At 44.0% G+C, this 19148-nt stretch overlaps 1 protein-coding gene across 3 annotated transcripts in view; it reads left to right on the forward strand.

The window, feature by feature from the left end:
• The window catches only part of ESRRB (estrogen related receptor beta), a 332439-nt gene extending 314104 nt beyond the window's left edge, over window positions 1–18335 (forward strand). For all 3 annotated transcript variants that reach the window (XM_066627528.1, XM_066627522.1, XM_066627512.1), the window contains 2 exons: window positions 6863–7132; window positions 13401–18335. In XM_066627528.1, coding sequence (XP_066483625.1) covers window positions 6863–7132; window positions 13401–13645 — 515 coding nt within the window. In that variant the 3' untranslated portion in view covers window positions 13646–18335. The remainder of the gene's footprint in view (window positions 1–6862; window positions 7133–13400) is intronic.
• Window positions 18336–19148: the final 813 nt, after the last annotated feature.

The raw sequence follows: 19148 nt of genomic DNA on the forward strand, positions 1-19148 counted from the left end.
AGGGCCTCTGTGCCAGCCCAGCCAATTCCTGAGTTGGTGCCAGACATGCTATATGGCACATTTGTGACACTCAGGAGCTGGTGAAGGGGGCCTACACCAGCTCAACTCTCAGTTTGAATTGCTCTCCAAGTGTCATGGCTGAGGGAAGACTTGAACCCAGGTCTCCCGTCCCTAGACCACAAGTTCCCAAACTGGGGCGTCATGATGCCCCAGCCAGGGAGGCTCTGCAGTTGCCTCCTTAAAGTGTGGGGCCTCAGCAATGGCAGCAACTCTCAGGGAGAGTTCAAGAGCCTGTCTTTGCATGGGCAAGGGGAAGGCAGCAATGCAATCAGAACGGTCACGCTGCTGCTGGGGAGAGAAAGGGTTTTTCCAGCTTACCTAGGGTCACTATCTCTCTTTTATGGGTCTGGGGAGCTTGTGATCTTCTCTGCAGCCCTCCCAGCAGCTCCAAACTGCTGGGAAAAAGGAAAAAAAAACTTCCTGTTTTTATCATGAAACCGGAAGTGGGTTTTTCCCCCTTATTACAGGATTTTGAAGCTGCCAGGAGGGCTGCAGAAGGGGTCATAGGCTCCTTAGACCCCCCAGGAGAACCATAGTGACCCCCCAGGTAAAGTAAACAAAACCCATCCCCAGCAGAAGCATGATTGTCCTGATCCCATCACTGCCTTCACCTTGCCCATGCAAAGACAGATGCTTGAACTCTCTCTGAGAGTTTGGGAAACTCTGCAAGACTTACAAGGTAATCATTATACAGTACTACACTGGCCGCTTGTGTAGAATCCTTTTTCCAGCAGCAGGAAAGAGAAGTTGCTTGCACATTTGCCTTTTTGCCACACCTTTAAACCTGCAAAGTGGCCCCAAGGAGAACCAGATTTCAAGAGAAAACAAAGGTTACAAGCAGACTGCCACTAGTTTCCAACAGACTCCTTGCTTTTGTTCTGAATGCCAATGGAGCTATTGATTTATTTGTGTAAATGAATATACCCTTAGATGGCTGTGATTATGTTGTAGCTTTAGCTTTGACCTGAAAATACCAAGCAAATAGCCACTTGGAAGGAGGTCAGACTCTGGATAGTGCTTCTCAGCAAATCTTAATCCTGGTGGTGCCCTTCTTGAAGGAGGCCTGTCATATCAGGGATTACCCCACTCACTAGCGGTACAATCCACCTGGGCCTGATTCAGCACAAACAGTGTTATGCTGCTGATTAAGGGAACTCAGTCTGGACTGTTCCACTAGCCCAGCAGCTGAGGAGAATTAACAGGAAGGATAATAACAAACAACAGTAGACAATGGCTTTTTAATGCTCTGATCACCATGTCCATATTGATGAGATCCTTTCTGCATTATCTGATTTATCGACTGATACTTTGGTCCCACCACTTAGCCCAAGTCTGGCGTGGTGGCTAATGGCATTTTCAGACAATAAACAAACTAAAATCATAAAAATTAAAACAAAAGATTGCAATAACTTCCTAACAGAGGCACATTTTTCCAATTAAAATTTTTACAAACAGCCATCAATAAAACAGCAGCAAATCAAATGTGATTAAAAACCAGAGAGAATAAAGATATCTGTACCAGTTGAATGGTCAGATGGCATCCAATTTCTGATGTCTCTAGACGTTCAACTCTTGCAAAACGGGGGGAAAAAAATCTAGTACTATATTTGAACCCAGTGGGAAAGGAGATAAGCCCAGCAGCAGCCCCCAAATGACCTCATGACCACTGGAGTCACCAGGGTAAATTTTGGCAAATTGGCAACATTCTGTACAATGGGATGCCCCACTGCCAGGGGTGAGAAGCTCCAGAGGCCATGACAGAAAAACCCCTGTGATCAGGACCCCTCTGATTACCTCTCTGTGGTGCCACCCACCCACCATACCTTGAGCAGGGCCTTACAACAAAATCCTATTCGAATTTCCAATGCTGATGCAGCTATGCCAGCAGGGTGTGTGGGAGGACAGTCATTGAGACCTCCTCAAGGCAAGGGGACATTTGTTCCTTTGCCTCAGGGCTGCATTATGGAAATTGCATCAGCACCTTGGGTAGGTTTGGCTGTTAGATCTTAATGTTGGAGCAGGTTTTTATGGGAGCAGGCAGTCCTCCAAGTACCCTGGGCCCAGGTTCACAGGCTAAGACCTGCACATAATTCTGCCCAGAAACAAATGTTGTGAGGTCAGTGTGTGTATTTGATTCCCACACCCCGGGAATCAGATAAAATGATCAGATAAAATGGAGGACAGAGTGCCTTCACCTTTAACCATTGTACAGAAGAGGGAATTTTGGCAGGTGCAGCTCAACATGGAAGGGTTCCTGATTTCGTTATGCTGAATGAAATTTGGACCACCTCTTTATATAGAACAGTATCTTCAATAGTGACTTTCAAGTGCTCCCTTTTTCATATAAAGCAAATAGCTAGAATGAGCTGACAGCATGATGGAAAGGAAACACTCAGCTAAGATTATTACCATATTTAGACCAGCAATTTTCAACCTTTTTCATCATGTGGCACACTAAATAAGCGCTGAAATTGTCAAGGCACACTTCCTTTTTTGACAAGTGACAAGGCCACCGCACTGCCAGCAGAGGGCTCACATCCTCAAAGACCCTACTAATAAGTGAACCTCCCTGAAACTCCTGTGGCACACCTTCGGACCATTCATGGCATGCCAATGTGCTGTGGCACACTGGTTGAGAATTGCTGATTTAGACCCTCAGTCTCCTTTCTGAAGATTGTGAATACACTGAGATACACCGAGTTGATATTGGTGAAATTACTGAATACCCAGATATTGTTTTTGGTCTCAGTACATTTATATTTTAAGCATGGAAAAATTTGTACACACACATACAAAAACCGCAGCTTTCAGGTTTGCATTAATCTTGAAATTGACAAGTCAATGCTTCTGTAAGCCCTTTGTTCAAGTACAAATTCCATATTAGCAAATGAAGCTGATCATTAAGCTTCAAGCCACTCTCCTGCAATTGGGCATAGAAAAACATGTTTGAATAGTGTTCTGCAAATATTATTACCCCAGTATCCTCCTCTGCAAGACTGCAGTCCTTTGCTGCTAGAAAGGACTCGCTTTCCTTTATGCTTTGCACCCACCCCCTACATTAATCACAAGTTCATGGTGCCCACCTTCACAGTACTTCTCTACAGGAAGAGGAGATTTCTGTTGCGGGGTGATGACAGGGTAGAGTTTTGCTGCTCTTCTTGCTGAGAGGACGAAAGCCCAGCACTTTCGAAAGGGATGAAATATGGCCAGCGGAGTGACAGCAGCTGTGTCTAGAGTGGCCTCAGATCCTATAATTACATCTCTCTTTATTACAGCCGCTAATGGCGCTCCAGGATGACAGAAATGATAATAAATTAACAGATTATGAACTCCACTTGCCACAAGTTATGTGTTTTCTTACTCTCACTCTCTCTCTTTTTAATCTGGAAACTACTGCAGAAAAATAATAAGGTGTAACTGCATCCTTGGGTTCAAACACCACAGATTTCAGAGGAGCTCAGCTAGGATACTGCCAGAGAGACTCCCAGATGCTTCTGGGAGGGTCACACTGCATTTGGAACACCCTTGCTTCACATTCTGGCAAAAGTACATTAACAGAAAGCAGGACTGTTAGATGTTCTGTTCGTCTCCCTCTAGCCTGCAGGCTGGTTGCCTGCATGTCGCGTTCTTTAGTTGCTTGTTTAAGCAGTTCTTCTATTGCTTGGTTCTTGCTTGGTTAAGAAACACCAGTGCTTCAAGCACTACTAAACAAAACAAAGGTACTGTAATGGGCACCAGGAGAGCGTGGGGGCCTCCGGATCCGTGGATACTGGATCGCTGGGGATGTCTGTAATTTTTTTAAGCCACCGAATTGTCATTTCTCCCCCCCCACACACACACACACTAAGGCTGCAATCCTAACCACACTTTCCTGCGAAAAAGCCCCATTGAGCAAAATTGGACTTACTTCTGAGTAGACCTGGTTAGGATCGTGCCCTAATTCCTACTAATCCTGAAGACTGAATTTGCTGAGTGATTGTTCTACTGTGAACCAAAGTTCTTTCCCTGGGTGGTTTTTCATCCACTTCTAGAGATCTTTTTGCTCTTCATAGTCTGCTTGGAATTTAACCATCCTGAATAATTTGATGAGAGCCACAAACTCGGTGCACCTCGTTGTTGGTAAGGGTGTCAACTCTGACTGAAGCTATTCCTGGAGGTATTCCTCCCCCCCCCCCCAGCATTATGTGATACTGGAAATTCTTGGAGGTTCTGTTAAAATCTCCAGGATTGCTTTCAGTAGTCATCTGGAGATTCATCATAATTCCTGGAGGCTCCAGGTCAATCTAGCAGGGTTGGCCAGATTTCTGTGTGACTTCAGTAATTTATTACTAAGTTAAATAGCTCTCATTTCAATTAGTGCTGTGAGAAATTGTCACCCCATTACTGTGTAGCCCTTTCTTTGGACTGCACACAGCCCTCCCCTTCAGTGGTGCTTTAGGATAGGGCCTGCGCATAGGGGTAAAATTTCCCCACAATTAGAGGAAAAGAAGCTTGGTGCCTCTCCTGTTTAGGCAATTAGGCAACACTCTGCTCAAGCTACAGTGCAAGGGCAAGCAATGGAGCCATCACACTGGACTTGCTGGGCAGTAGTGGCTTCTTGAGAGTTCTAATTGTGGCCAATGAAAGCTACTTCCTTTGCAAGAGTAGAGCAAACAAACCCACCTTGAGTGGCTGAAATGGTTGAACTACACATTTTCTGGTAGAACTGAACCTTTGGGAGTATAATTTTGTAACTAAATAAATGTGCAGCAGCAACAGAGGGGTACCATTGTCTTTTTAAAAAACCACAGGTCATTCTTCTTTACCCATATACAAGGTAAAATGGTGGGTTGTATAATAGCACACTAGAACCTAGTCTAGTCCCTCTTCATCTGCAGACTTGACCGACAAGGGTCAGATTTGTAGCTCATCTCTCTGGTGGCCTAGACTCCTCTTCAGCTGTCCTCTTATTTCTTCTGGCACTCCTCCCCAGTGCTTTATCGATCCCTCCCTCTACCCATCAGACCTCACACACGCACACACAACACGTGACAGCTGATTGGTATCTGTTAATTAATGTGGCCTGCGGCCTCTTTTCTATTCAGTGGCCTGATAAGGGAAATTGGATGTCCAAGGACTGCTGTGCCATTATCACCCTTTACCTCCTCTGGCAACACAAACACAAAACATGGTGTAGTGATAAATAAATACCACTAACCCATCCCTCTGCCCTCACTTCCTTGGACTGAGATAGCTGAGATAGAAAAATAGAACTCCGGACCAGTCAATACAGCAATCACCAGTTCTTTTGTTAATTGCCAAGTTGATAACAAGAGAAATCAAATGATCCTCGAAGTGACTCGCTCCCTTGGCCCAGATGTAGGCACAAGTACACAACCAGAGAGGACTCTGGGAATAAAGGCAGCCTGCTGAGCATAAATCACAGCTAGTGGGACTGGAGCATCTACAAGTCAAAGGTTAATGAGCTTAGAGAGAGAGCTGTGGGGCAGCAATGAAGTCGTTGCACAAAAAGAAAAAACAGAGAGAGATGGGAATGATCTTTCTGACATGTTGCAAGATATTTTAGGTCACCCTGTTTGCATTTACAAGTGTACCTCCTTGCAACTGTGGTGTGACAATGAACCAGCCCCTCTAGAAGGCCTAGGCATACTTTGGCTAATCTAATAGCTCAATCCATGTTGCTTGTCCCTTAGTTCTTCAATGGGAAAGCCAGAGTGTTTGCAGACTCTTCTAGTACTTCTCAGTCTAGCTTAGGTTCTGGTTCTGATTTATGCAGTTTCTTTTTGTGAAGCCCTTTCAGAACTTCAGTGTTTGGTCTGGCTCCCAAACTGGTGTTCATGCTGAAGTGAGAACCATTTGTTCTGCTGCTCCTTAGGCTGTACTGATGGTGTTCTAGTTGCTGAGATTAATATATAAAATTTGATTGTCTTTCATTGTGATTTAATTTTTGATTTCCTGAAGTGAAATATTGCAGGTTTGATTGAGGTGACTTTTTAAACATGATTTAGAGGAACAAGGCTTTGTTAATGCTGAGATAAAGTAAATGGACTGTTCTGATTAAATGCTACGCAGCTAGATGGTGTGAAATATATGTGAGCTTCGCATTAATGGCCAGGCACAGGACTTTAATCCTTTCCTATGGCAGCAGGTGTGAAAACTCATTCACAACTCCACAAAAGGATAACAATGACTTGTTTTGGGTGTGCATGGCTTATTGGACACTTGTTCTACCTAAATGTTGTAGATCAGCCATTTAAGTAAGACACCTGAGGCCCTGTTGTTGCCTTTAATCAGCCATGTCTGTGGCTCTGAAACACAAGTGCATGGCAGCAGCGATTTGCGGTGTGTCATTTGTGCAAGTGTTTCCACATGGGGCTGGGTGATTTTTAAATACCCCATTCACAGGGCTTTTTCTCTTTCCCTTTTGCAGTTTGTTGGTACAGTTTAATTCACCCAACTTCATGGAAAGCTGCTCACACAACACAAGTGTCTTAGCATATGGAGCTGCTTTTCAAATGGCCAGCCTTGTGACTACTTGGATAGCATACATCCAAGGGCTAAAGAGGACAAAGTTATACAAATGTGGCTGGCTCTTCAGGTTTGTTCATGCCTGGGACAGTTGCACGTTGCATTTCCGTGTTTTTATCCATTTGTCTGAGGGGGACTTTCACTTTGAGTCTGAGGCTAAAGTGTTATACCAAAGTGTTCCTAAATTACTGGTGGTTGCTTCCATAACTGGGCAGTCTCCATTTTTTAGGTACTTCTGCACAGACCTTGATCTGTTCCTCTCTTATCCCGACAGGTTTTTCTAATCTTTCCCTGGGGGACCAAATGAGCCTTTTGCAGAGTGCCTGGATGGAGATCCTCATCCTGGGTATTGTATATCGCTCTTTACCCTATGAAGATAAATTGGTCTATGCTGAAGATTACATCATGGATGAGGAACACTCTCGCTTGACAGGGCTTCTGGAGCTTTACCTGGCCATCCTGCAGCTGGTGCGCAGGTATAAGAAGATGAAGGTGGAGAAGGAAGAGTTTGTCACGCTCAAGGCCCTGGCCCTCGCTAATTCAGGTAACCTGGTGGTCTAGAATGGTCATGGAAGCCAGGTCACTCAGAACCACAAACATCATTCATAGAAAGGGCTAGTTGAGAGATAAGGGGTTTGGCATCAAATTAAGAAATGTTACATGCCCAAATTAGAACTTTCTGGGCCTTGAAGTTCATGATGGTAGGAAGATGACAAACCCATTCCTCAGACTTCACTGTGGGCTGAGAAGCATCAAGGCAAAAAAGGGTGTCCTCAGCAGTATTCTTAGTTTTAATATTAAATATTTCCTAGAGATGGTTGTGTGAATCAAATGAAGAAGGCAAAGTTGAAATCAGTGTCACTCCTGCCACTGATTTTGTTGGCTCTGACACTTTGCTTTCTAGCAAGACTATTCTTTTATAGATGAAAAACTGAAGCTAAGAGGATATGATTTGACAATTCTTATTTACTTAACTCTTATTATTTATTTATTTATTATTAACAGTATTTATATACCGCTTTTCAACTAAAAGTTCACAAAGCGGTTTACAGAGAAAAATCAAATAACTAAATGGCTCCCTGTCCCAAAAGGGCTCACAATCTAAAAAGATGCAAATGAATACCAGCAGACAGCCACTAAAACAGACAGTGCTGGGGTGAGGTGGGCCAATTACTCTCCCCCTGCTAAAAAAAGGAGCACCCACTTGAAAAAGTGCCTCTTACACAATTAGCAGGGGTTTATTTATGTACTCAATATCCAGAGCTTCATCTCATGGTTGTTTTCCTGAGATAATTTCCTGCTCCCCTCCACACAAAGAAGGAACCCTTTTATTAAGTACCTAAGATCAGCGGCAGGCCTGAATTTTAAGAGAAGTGGAGACATGGAATATTAGAATGTTTGCTGAAAAGAAACAGAAAAATGGAGGGTGGGGAGAGAGTAAATTGACCTGGTTGTTCTTCTAACTCTTGATAGTAATCAACCTAGCAGAGGTCAGATAAAGGCTGTGGGATGTGCTGTGAGGTTAAAGAACTTCTGTCATTACACTACCCAGGGACATTTTTGGAGGAAGGAAAGGATAAAAGGGCACTTTTGTCCTTTCTCTGTTCCTGCTCCCCACCCAGACAAATTATCCCTCATTATATAGCTATAAAATGCCAGCCCCAGATCTGACACTCCTGCATTATACGGCAGAGGAAGAGAAGGGAAAGAAAAAAGGTGTCTGTGGGTATCCTGTGCCCTCTGCCTCCCCCCAAGAGGGAAGGTTCACATTGCATAGCCTTGGGAATGACAATTCAGGGAAGGGGCTCTACTCACAACTCCACACTGGGCTGCTCTGCTCATTTGTTGTTTGTTTGAGAGGATGAGGGTACATCAAAGGAGGATGGTGACCAGATACAAAGGAGGACAGAGTGCCTATACCTTTAGCCATTGTATAGAAGAGGGAACTTTGGCAGGTGCAGCATTTTAAACCCTTCCATGTTGAGCTGCACCTGCCAAAATTCCCTCTTCTATGCAATGATTAAAGGTATAGGCACTCTGTCCCCCTTTGTATCTGGTAACCCTAGGAATGCATGTGTCTGGCTCCTGCTCCAGGCTGCATACTGTGGGTCAGAGAGAAGCTCACTTCCCCCATTTACCCCCAAAGAATACACTGCACCTTTTTGTTACACATCCCATTTGTATCAATGCTATATGCATATCCTGCCATGAATGAAAAATGGGTCAGGGGTTAATGACTCTGTCTAAGCTAACTTCCGCCTCTGCTTCACTCCTTGGATGCTTAAACAAATCAGTGATAAAGCAAGTTCAGGACATTGTTATCCCAGGATAATGTAAATACGCTATAAGATGATTCTATAACTTCATAGCTGAGTGAGGATTAAAATTAGTCCTTTGCTATTCAATGCATTGGATTACATTGCTATGTAATCATCATCGAGTTTAAGGAATATTTTGTATTTAATGTATTTGTTTTGCATTTTGCATTTCGTGTATTTGCATCCTGTGGGTTCAGTGACAGGAAAGTTATTACAGTGGTGTTATATTTGATTTGTCAGGCTTTGCAGGGGCCACATTTCTAAAGGTATAGTAGTTAACTAGACACAAACCACCAACCTGTGTGATTCTGAAGCACATTAAGAACATAAGAACAGCCCCACTGAATCAGGCCATAGGCTCATCTAGTCCAGCTTCCTGTATCTCGCAGCTGCCCACCAAATGCTCCAGGGACCACACCAGATAACAAGAGACCTGCATCCTGGTGCCCTCCCTTGCATCTGGCATTTTGACATAGCCCATTTCTAAAATAAGGAGGTTGCACATACACATCATGGCTTGTAACCCATAATGGATTTTTCCTCCAGAAACTTGTCCAATCCCCTTTTAAAGGCATCCAGGCCAGATGCCATCACCATATCCTGTGGCAAGGAGTTCCACAGACCAACCACACGATGAGTAAAGAAATATTTTCTTTTGTCTGTTCTGACTCTCCCAACACTCAATTTTAGTGGCTGTCCCCTGAATCTGGTTATGTGAGAGTGTAAAAAGCATCTCTCTATCCACTTTGTCCATCCCCTGCATAATTTTGTATGTCTCAATCATGTCCCCCCTCAAGCGTCTCTTTTCTAGGCTGAAGAGGCCCAAACGCCGTAGCCTTTCCTCATAAGGAAGGTGCCTCAGCCCAGTAATCATCTTAGTCTCTCTCTTTTGCACCTTTTCCATTTCCACTATGTCTTTTTTGAGATGTGGCGACCAGAACTGGACACAATACTCTAGGTGTGGCCTTACCATCGATTTGTACAATGGCATTATAATATTAGCCGTTTTGTTCTCAATACCTTTTCTAATGATCCCAAACATAGAATTGGCCTTCTTTACTGCCGCAGCACACTGGGTCGACACTTTCATTGACCTGTCCACCCCCCCTCCCCAAAGATCTCTCTCCTGATCTGTCACAGACAGCTCAGAACCCATCAGAACTCATTGTTGACCACCACTTTGTTCTGATTACTATTTAATTTGCTCTGGCAACTGAGGGCCCAATCCTATCCAACTTTTCAGCACCAGTGCAGACACAATGCAGCCCCAAGGTAAAGAAACTTACATTCCCTTATCTTGAGGAGGCCACTGTGACTGCCTCCCCACCAGAGGATGCAGCACACGTTCCATTGGCTCTGCTGCACTGGCACTGGAAAATTGGATAGGATTGGGCCCTAAGGCAGTAACCTGCTTTTCATATCTACATAGAGTTGGAAGACACCCAGAGACCATGGAATCCAACATACTGCTTTGTGGCAGAAAAACTTATTCACCACCTTCCCACCCCCTCCTATACCTCTTCTGATCCAGACAACCGAGCCCTACTTTTCTTATGCTCTTATGTTCACAAATTCTTTTCGGTACACAAGGCAGAAGCCTTGGTTGTAGGTGCATTATTGAAAAAGAGAGTGACTTGAAATCCTTAACTAGAGATTTATTGGCACTCTGACCCTGTAGCTCTTGGGCAGGGCAGTTTAGAAGCAAATCCTTCCATTTCTTTTCACTCACTGCTTCCAGAACTCACCTAAACCAAGCTTTGATGCCTTCCCACACTTCAGTGCATCCTGGCAGCTGTAAACATTCATAGACATTGATTTTGTAATTAACGGTTTATCAGTGCCATTGACACCAGCTCAGTGATGGATTACAGGAAAATTAATCCCCACAATGTTGGTTTATTTTGTATAGTCAGCTGCCAGATTTAGGTCCCTCTGCGCACTTGAGAGAATAAGGGGCTGAGACCTTGATGAGAGAATAAGGGAAAGGAAGCTGCCTCTGTGAATCCCTTTTATTTATTTATTTATTTATTTACTTTACTTTACTTTACTTTACTTTACTTACTTACTTGCAGACCAATCCTATACTTATCTACTCAGAAGTAAATCCCATTACAGTCAATGGGACTTACTCCCAAGAAAGTGTGGATAGCATTGGGCTGTTACTTATTTTTTGATTTGATTTGATTTGTAACCCACCTTTCTCCCCGGAGGGCATCCAAAGCAGCTAACAACAATTAAGATACAGTGGTGCCTTGCATAACGAAATTAATTCGTTCCGCGAGTCCTTTCGTTATGCGAGTTTTTCGTTTTGCGAAGCGCGTTTTCCCATAGGAATGCATTGAAATTTAATTAATGTGTTCCTATGGGCAAAAAAAGTCAGAACAAAGTCAAATTTGGTTTACAAAGTGTTTATTAAGTGCTCTTTAAAGACATACCGTATTTTTCGCTCCATGTAAAGTGAACAGCAGTCAACAGCGGCGTTAAGAACCATTATCACTGTCATTAACAAATGGAGAGACTTAAAGGTTTGAGTACTCTAGTTTTCTGGAAACCCCAAGAACTCATCATCGCTAGAGTCAGAATTTATGAAGCTCATTTGCTCACAATCACTGACATCACTTTCTTCGCTGTCTTCCTCCCCCTTCCTTAGGGTGAATGTGAGCATAAACTGGCATGAAGATCCACCCCTTACTAGTGTGAATGCGATCATAAACTGGCATGAAAATCCCCCGCTCCCTAGGGTGAATGGGATCATAAACTGGCATGAATATCCCCCGCTCCCTAGGGTGGACAGGATCATAAACTGACATGAAGATCCTCCCCTTACTAGGGTGAATGTGAGCATAAACCGGCATGAAGATCCCCCCCTTAAAACAAACCAAAACAAACCAAAACAAACAAACAAAAAATTCGTCTTGCGAAGCACGGGTCATAAAAATTCGTTGTGCGAGTTACCAAACTTCGCAAAACGCTTTCGTTATGCAAGTTTTTCACTGTGTGGGGCATTCGTTATGCGAGGTACCACTGTACATAAAATATAGGCATTAAAAACTATGAAATACAGATAAAAACTATAAAATAGAGAATAAAAGTGAAACAGCAGCAGTGATAAAAAACCATCAGTTAAAAAATAATTAATTACTAAAAAGCAGCCATCATACCCTCTATGTGGCATCAAAGGCTTCCCAAAATAAAAAAAGTCTTCAGGCCTCACCTGAAGATTAAGAGTGAAGGAACTGTTCTCAACTCAAACAGGAGGGAATTCCACAGTACAAGCCCCACCACAGAGAAGGCCCTGTTTCTGGCTTCCATCCACCTAAGCTCTCTTGATGGGGGTACAACCAGCAGGGCCTTCTCCAATGACTGAAGAGAACGGACCATACGGTATGGAAGAAGGCAGTCTCTCAAGGACGCTGGTCCCAAGCCATAGTGGTCTTTAAAGGTCAAAACCAGCACCTTAAATTGGGCCTGGAAAAGAACTGGCAGCCAGTGCAGTTGCTGAAGCAGCAGTCCGACAGAGTCAAACTGCCAAGCTCTAGCAACCACATGAGCCTCTGCATTCTGCACTAGCTGCAACTTCTGGACTGTCTTCAAGGGCAGGACAGTTATTGCAATGGTGTCATGTTTGACTTGGCAGGCGTTGCACAGGCCACATTTCTAGAGGAATGATATTTAACAGACAACCTGTGTGATTCTGAAGCAGACTGTGGACCAGCACATTGTTCTGATTGTGATTCTGATTTGCTCTGGCAGCTGACACAGTAACCTGCTTATCATACCACCATAGAGATGAAGACACCCAGAAGCCATGGCATCCTTTTGGTCGAAGCACTTGATTGTGTATTTCCACTGTGAAGGAATAACACAATTATGCAGGAAATGTGATATAGAATGTTCTTTATGAATCCTGTTCCAGTGCCTCCCTTGGCATTCATGCACATATACTGTATGTGCAAAGACACTCAAAGCGTATCATGCAAAATGGCCAATCCCCTGAGCACAAATGCAGAAATATAGTCTAAAATGATTTGAGATAATTGTTTTTTCCCCCCATCTCTCAATACAGGTGATACAGACACAGTAACTATTTGGTGGGCCACTGTGAGATACAGGAAGCTGGACTAGATGGGCCTATGGCCTGATCCAGTAGGGCTGTTCTTGTGTAACAATTTCAGATTATGCAGTAGGAGTATGGCATGTTCACTGGGTCAATGAGCTAGACACCTCTGGTTCACAACATATGCCTGATATATCCCTTTAATCCAGCAGCAGAATAACGTGTGAATGAGGCATCTCAGAAGTTGTACTTTAGTGATACTGGCCACATACCACAACACACAAACATATTTGCTTTGTGGATATGTATATTTTGCTGACAGGCTTGTGTTCATCAGGCTGAGTGCAAAGCTGCTGCTAGTGCTGGAATGGCCCTTCTCCACAGTTCAGGGAACTTAGCATGCAGCATTGTCATTGCTGCCGTTTCTCTCTTTGCAGATTCAATGCACATAGAAGACATGGAGGCTGTGCAGAAACTGCAGGACCTTCTCCATGAAGCTCTTCAGGACTACGAGCTCAGCCAACGTCACGAGGAGCCGCGGCGTGCAGGCAAGCTGCTGCTGACCCTGCCGCTCCTTCGGCAAACAGCCGCCAAGGCTGTGCAGCACTTCTACAGCATCAAACTGCAGGGCAAGGTCCCCATGCACAAACTCTTCCTAGAAATGCTGGAGGCCAAGGTCTGACAGGCCCAGCCCCACCCACAGTGCCCAGGAAGCAAACTGGAAACAGAGACACAGCTGTGGAGCAAACCAAACAGAGGTGGCAGCTGGCTTTTATCTCCAATCATTTATCATGGAAAAAATATTTAATGCCCATCTGGCGGCCCCGCCAGCCTGTACACCCATCCGAAGATTACCGTGTACAGATGAAGGAACTCTTTTAAACGACATCATTCTTTATTTCTTTGTGGAAAATTCTGGAGCAAGCTCTTGCACTTGCAGAGGGTGTCAGAGGAAGTGTGGAGCCCCTGAGCAGCACTGCTCTTTGCACTATCAGGGCAGCCAATTCCTGTTTCCATCTTCTAGAGAAGGGATGCTGAGACTGAAGCAAGGTGTGATGAACAAAAAAAATGAGAGTTTGTAATATTCATAGCATGATGGTGTGAGAGGAGATAAAATATGTGGGCATCAGTGGATCAGCAGCTTGATACCTTTCTTCAAAGCACAGGCCCATGAGACAGTTGCTTGTTTGGAGAGGAGCACCATGGAACCTCTCGAGTCCAAAATGGCTGCCTCTTATGCTCAAGCTACTTATAAAATATGTACATAGAGACCCTACTTCTTGTTGGGAAAGACAGGCCTGACCATATAAGATATTCTGTGATCTTGTACAGCATTTTTGCATCTGGCTTCCCCCACCCCACCCATGTGCAATCACAACATTCCCAATGGCTACTAGAAAAGCTGGAGATGCATCCTTGAGAGGAGTGTCTGATTCTCTGAGAGCATGCAAAAGGAAGGAACCTGACATGGTTGTTCCAGGGTTGTATTCACTTGATAATCTTTTGTCCTCCTGTACGTGGTGCTATTTAAAAACCCTCTACCTCCATTCTTCCTTTCCCACTTGGCATAGTTCCAAGGCTACAGGAATCTGTCTGCTGTGATTGGGGCCCAAATACAAAATGATCCCAAACTAAGGCATTTCCTCTGGATGTTGAGCTATAGATCCAGATGTTGGATATATTCAGTGAAGCAGGGGAGAAAACAATCACCTCAGAAAGCTTTTGGGCTCAGGCCATTTCAAAAGAACAAAGCCAAACTCCTCCAGGGGGGATGCTCAATTCTTGCTTTTTAAATACCTCCTCTTTCCTCCCCTGATTTGGCAACTCTTGTCTAGGCCATTTGCTTGAATCCAACCCATGCCAGTGGTTTATGGGTGGGGCAGCAGGGCTAAATCTGAGAGGGGGTTGTGTCTGTTTTGTATGCCAGACTTCAGTCCCAAAGCACATGAAGCAATAAGTAGGACAGGGTCTCATTTCTCTAACCACAGTCAGACACCTGGGATCAGCGGGTTGGACCTCCCAAGAACAACATAAAGTGGCTTCCAGGTTGGCTGGGCCCTGACAATCCTCTTTTGAGAAATCAACTGCTGAGGAGCAGGCTGGCTTCTCTCCTCAAGTCAATCCCTAGGAACCATAAGCATATTTGACACTGGCTGTTCTCATATGTGGCATTGCACCCAGAAGGGAGACTTGCAACAGCCCTTTTGGGATTCACTTGCAAGTTAAAGAGCAATTGAGTAGTAGTGCAGGCTCTGAAAAAAAAACTGAACTATGAATCAGGATTTCCCTGGTTTAAATTGTACCTCTGCCCTGAACTATCATTAGGTGGTCTTAGGCAAGCCACCCCCTCACCACCTCAGCTCCCCACCTGCAATGGGGGATAATAATAGTAATTTGCTTTGCAAGGCTTCTGATCTAAGGACTACACCAAGACAATATATTTGAAGTGATTTGCACACACGAAAAGCTCCAGCTACACAAATACTACATATTATTATTTCCACTCAAGTAGAGGCAACCTTAGCCAACGTGACCAAACAAATGAATATCACTTGTCAACTTATAACTTCCTGTGCTACTTCTCACAGGTTCCAGTCCAAACATCTCTTCAAAGTGAGAGAAAGAGAAAAATGGATTGCTACCTGACTATATAAAATGGTCTTTCGTTGCTATGAAGGAGGGACGAAAGTACGCAATGTCACTGTATAGCCATCTTTGGATGTGTGCTGTACCATTGGCAGCTGTTTTGGGGTGGCAAGCAACATTTACATGACAGAGGCACGGTGTTAACAACCTCCTGAAGTTTTTTTCGTTTTGGATGACAAGCCGTTGTGAGAGGCTGCAAGTTTGTCTGGATAAAGCATTGGGGAAGGGGCTGCTGACCTTTTCCTCACCACCCATTTTTCTGCTTGAAATTATCCCCCAGTTGCTTTCCTACCAAGAATGGAAAAGATTTGGGTTCCCTGCCCCATCCCTGTGGTGGACTTGCTTTTTTTGTCAGAGTATCCCTTAGGTGACTCTTCTTCTCCATGCTACAAACAGGCATTTTCTTCTGAGACAGAATTCAGACCTCTCCACTCTGAGAGCAGTTGTGGCATTTCACTGCCCAGTGACCTGAGAAACAGCTTCTGCTTTCTGACACTTGGCTGCAATCCTATACCTGGGAGGAAGTCCCATTGAATTTACTTCTGAGTAGACATGCATAGGATTGTGCTGTAAAGGCCTGTTGGGAGGACATGTACAGAAAGGAATATTTCTCTTTTGCAGGGCTGGCTGATCCATGCAGCCAACTCAGATTGGTGTGGTGGGTGCCCACTCCTATTTCCACTGCACAATCTCCTCTCACCACTCTCCTCTCCACACCCCCTCCCAGTCTGTCCCTCTCTTCCTTTTCCAATCCAGGGTGAGGGAGGTGCAGAGGTCAGCACATTACCACTTAAGGGGGAGGGGATGTCAGCATTTGGCATGCTGTCTCAGGTACTGAGAAGTCTTGGATCAGCCCTACTTCCTTGTGATCTTGGGGCAGTAAGTAAGGGGGAGTCATGCCAAACAGGAGGGAAGGAGATCAGCACAGGAACAAATATGTTTCATTCCCAGCCTAGCAAGGCTACTAGTTTGTTCCTCTTTGCAAATCACCAGTCGTGATTTTTATGCTAGCAGCTTCTAAGAACAGAAATTTACCTTGCTGGATTAGACCAATTGCCTATTAAGTTAAGCTATCTGCTTCCAGTATTGGCCAGTTCAAGTGCCTCTGGAACCTCACAAGCAAGACCCAATGACACTAGCCTTCTCCGGGTAATTGCCCTCATCATTGGTAATGAAGGGCATATGGTACAGGCACTGATGCTTTCTGAAGTGATCAACTTTTCTTGCCCACTTGTATCGTTATTCAATCATGGGGGCATGCCAGGCCTGTTTCTCCATTGTGCCCTTTCAGGATCACTCAGTCCTACAGCTGCATCACTTGAAACTAAATGAATGGGCAATAGGCTGCTTAACCCTCAATGAATCTGAATATGACCGGAGAAATGCACTGTATTACTGAATTGTTCTTTTTTCATATATAACAGATATGTAACAGGCTTTGGCAGCATGTTCAGAAGTAACTTAATAAAATGTGCACCTAAGAAAGGATATAATATTCTGTCACAGTAGCAACTTGACAGTAACTCAGGCGCCTATAGGGAGAGGAGATGCCACTGATCAGGAAAAGATTTTAGTCAGGTGTGGGCGGCTCTAGTTCTGTACATTCAGAACTAAAAAGCATGCTGATGCAGATACATACTTTCTTCTTCACACTAGTAATACAGTCTTGGGCTTATGAGGACCAAAGTCTTTGGAAGGCACAAACTCCTGGAACAAGAATGATTTTGGCAACCACAAACCTTTGTACAAGTTTAGCTTCCATCGCATAGGCAATATTGAAAGCAAGTCTCTAAGTGCTAATTCCAGGATTAGATTAGAACAAGGCATGCAAGTAAGCGCCTTTGTTAGCATATAAGCATGAAATGTCAACTTACCCCTTTCAAAGGAGCCGTGGCATCCTTGGTCCATACTACCTATAACCTACAATGTACTCCCTCCCTTCCAAGGCTTTGCATATACTGAGAACCTACACAGGTAACTGACTGCTGCTTGCCAACACACCCATGTGATTCAGAGGCAGTTCAGACGTGGTTCATATTTACATTCCTCTTTAGGAACAGAGAACAGAGGTCTCTGGCCTTTAGGGCACCCCCCACCCCATGCTGAAAGGAATATTTTCAGATCTATGGCAGAATATCCCACTCCACTTGTATCTGAGTAAACTCGGGCATTACTTGGACATGAAATTGTGACAAAACTGTGAAACCACCACCAAACAGTATTGTTCATGCCAAACAGGAGGGCTTTATTTTCTCTTTATAAACAGACTGACTTGTGCGTTTGGAACTGTTAGAACACATTTTTTTTTTATTTTGTTATAAATCATGCTAACTAAAGCAACTGTCAAAAGGTTAAGCTGTGGAGAAGGACCGAAGAATGTAAGTGGTGGAGCTTTCTGCCAGCTACAGTCGAGAGTAAGAGATTGAGAAGTTCCACCTTGTAGCAGCAGGCTACAAAGAAATAATGGGGGGGCGGAGGCATACCACCCCCAGACCTGCTCCTGTGGCTTGATGGTTATGAGATGCCAAAAAGAGATGGAAACACCTGTGTGAACTATGCAGGTTGTCATAGTCCAAGAGTGAAATAAACAGTATCTACTGAACTATTATCTGCTCCTGAAAAAACAAAAAACTGTTAAATAACTAAATAAATAAATAAATAAATTGTATTCTTGTGGTACAGGTCATTTCGAACAAACTGAGAAATAAAACAAATGTACAAACAAATCTCACTGAGCAGACATTTATTGGGTATTCTGAGACACCTCATCACACATTGCATTGACAAGTTGGACACATACGGTTTTCCCGTCCATTGTATTATACCCTATTAATAGCAACGCTGATGGGTTAGCCTGATTAATGTGCCTCGTGGAAGTAGAAGCGAGGCAGAAGCAGATGGATACCTTACCCAGCTGTATATCCTGGCCAAGCCTGAGCTTTCCTAAAACACGGCAATGTTGGGGTCCTCTCCTGGAAACAAAGAGCTTTGACTTTATTACTGAAACCCAAGTTCAACTTTTGTAGGGTGCAACAGACGGGACAGCAAGCAGTTGGAAAGAAAATGCTCAGACAGTTGCCTGATTAAAGTAATCTTAGTTAATTAATCATATGACTTTTAGTTAGTGGTTGACCACACTTGGATGTGGGTCAAAACAGTAGGTAAGAAGCTTAGGCTGCAATCCTGTCAACACTTTCCTGGGACTAAGCCCTATTGAACACAATAGGACTTACTTTTGAGTAGACTTGGATAGGATTGTGCCCTTAGGCTGCAATCCTATTCATACCTCAGAGGAAGTCGCATTGAACTCAGTGGAACTTATTTCTGAGTAGACCTGCCTAGGATTGTGCTGACACATTATTTGTTGTTTTGAGTACGCATGTCTGTATTCACTCTCAAGAGACTTGAAATAGACTTGAAGGCAAATCAAGGGGGAGAAAAAACATCCATTTAAACAAGTGTACTGTGATAGATAGATTAGATCAAGTCATGACACTGAACACATTGAACCCTCTCAAAGACAGTTTCCCCTGAGTTCC

Source organism: Tiliqua scincoides, chromosome 1 (assembly GCF_035046505.1).
Source record: "Tiliqua scincoides isolate rTilSci1 chromosome 1, rTilSci1.hap2, whole genome shotgun sequence".
NCBI classification, from domain to species: Eukaryota; Metazoa; Chordata; class Lepidosauria; order Squamata; family Scincidae; genus Tiliqua; species Tiliqua scincoides.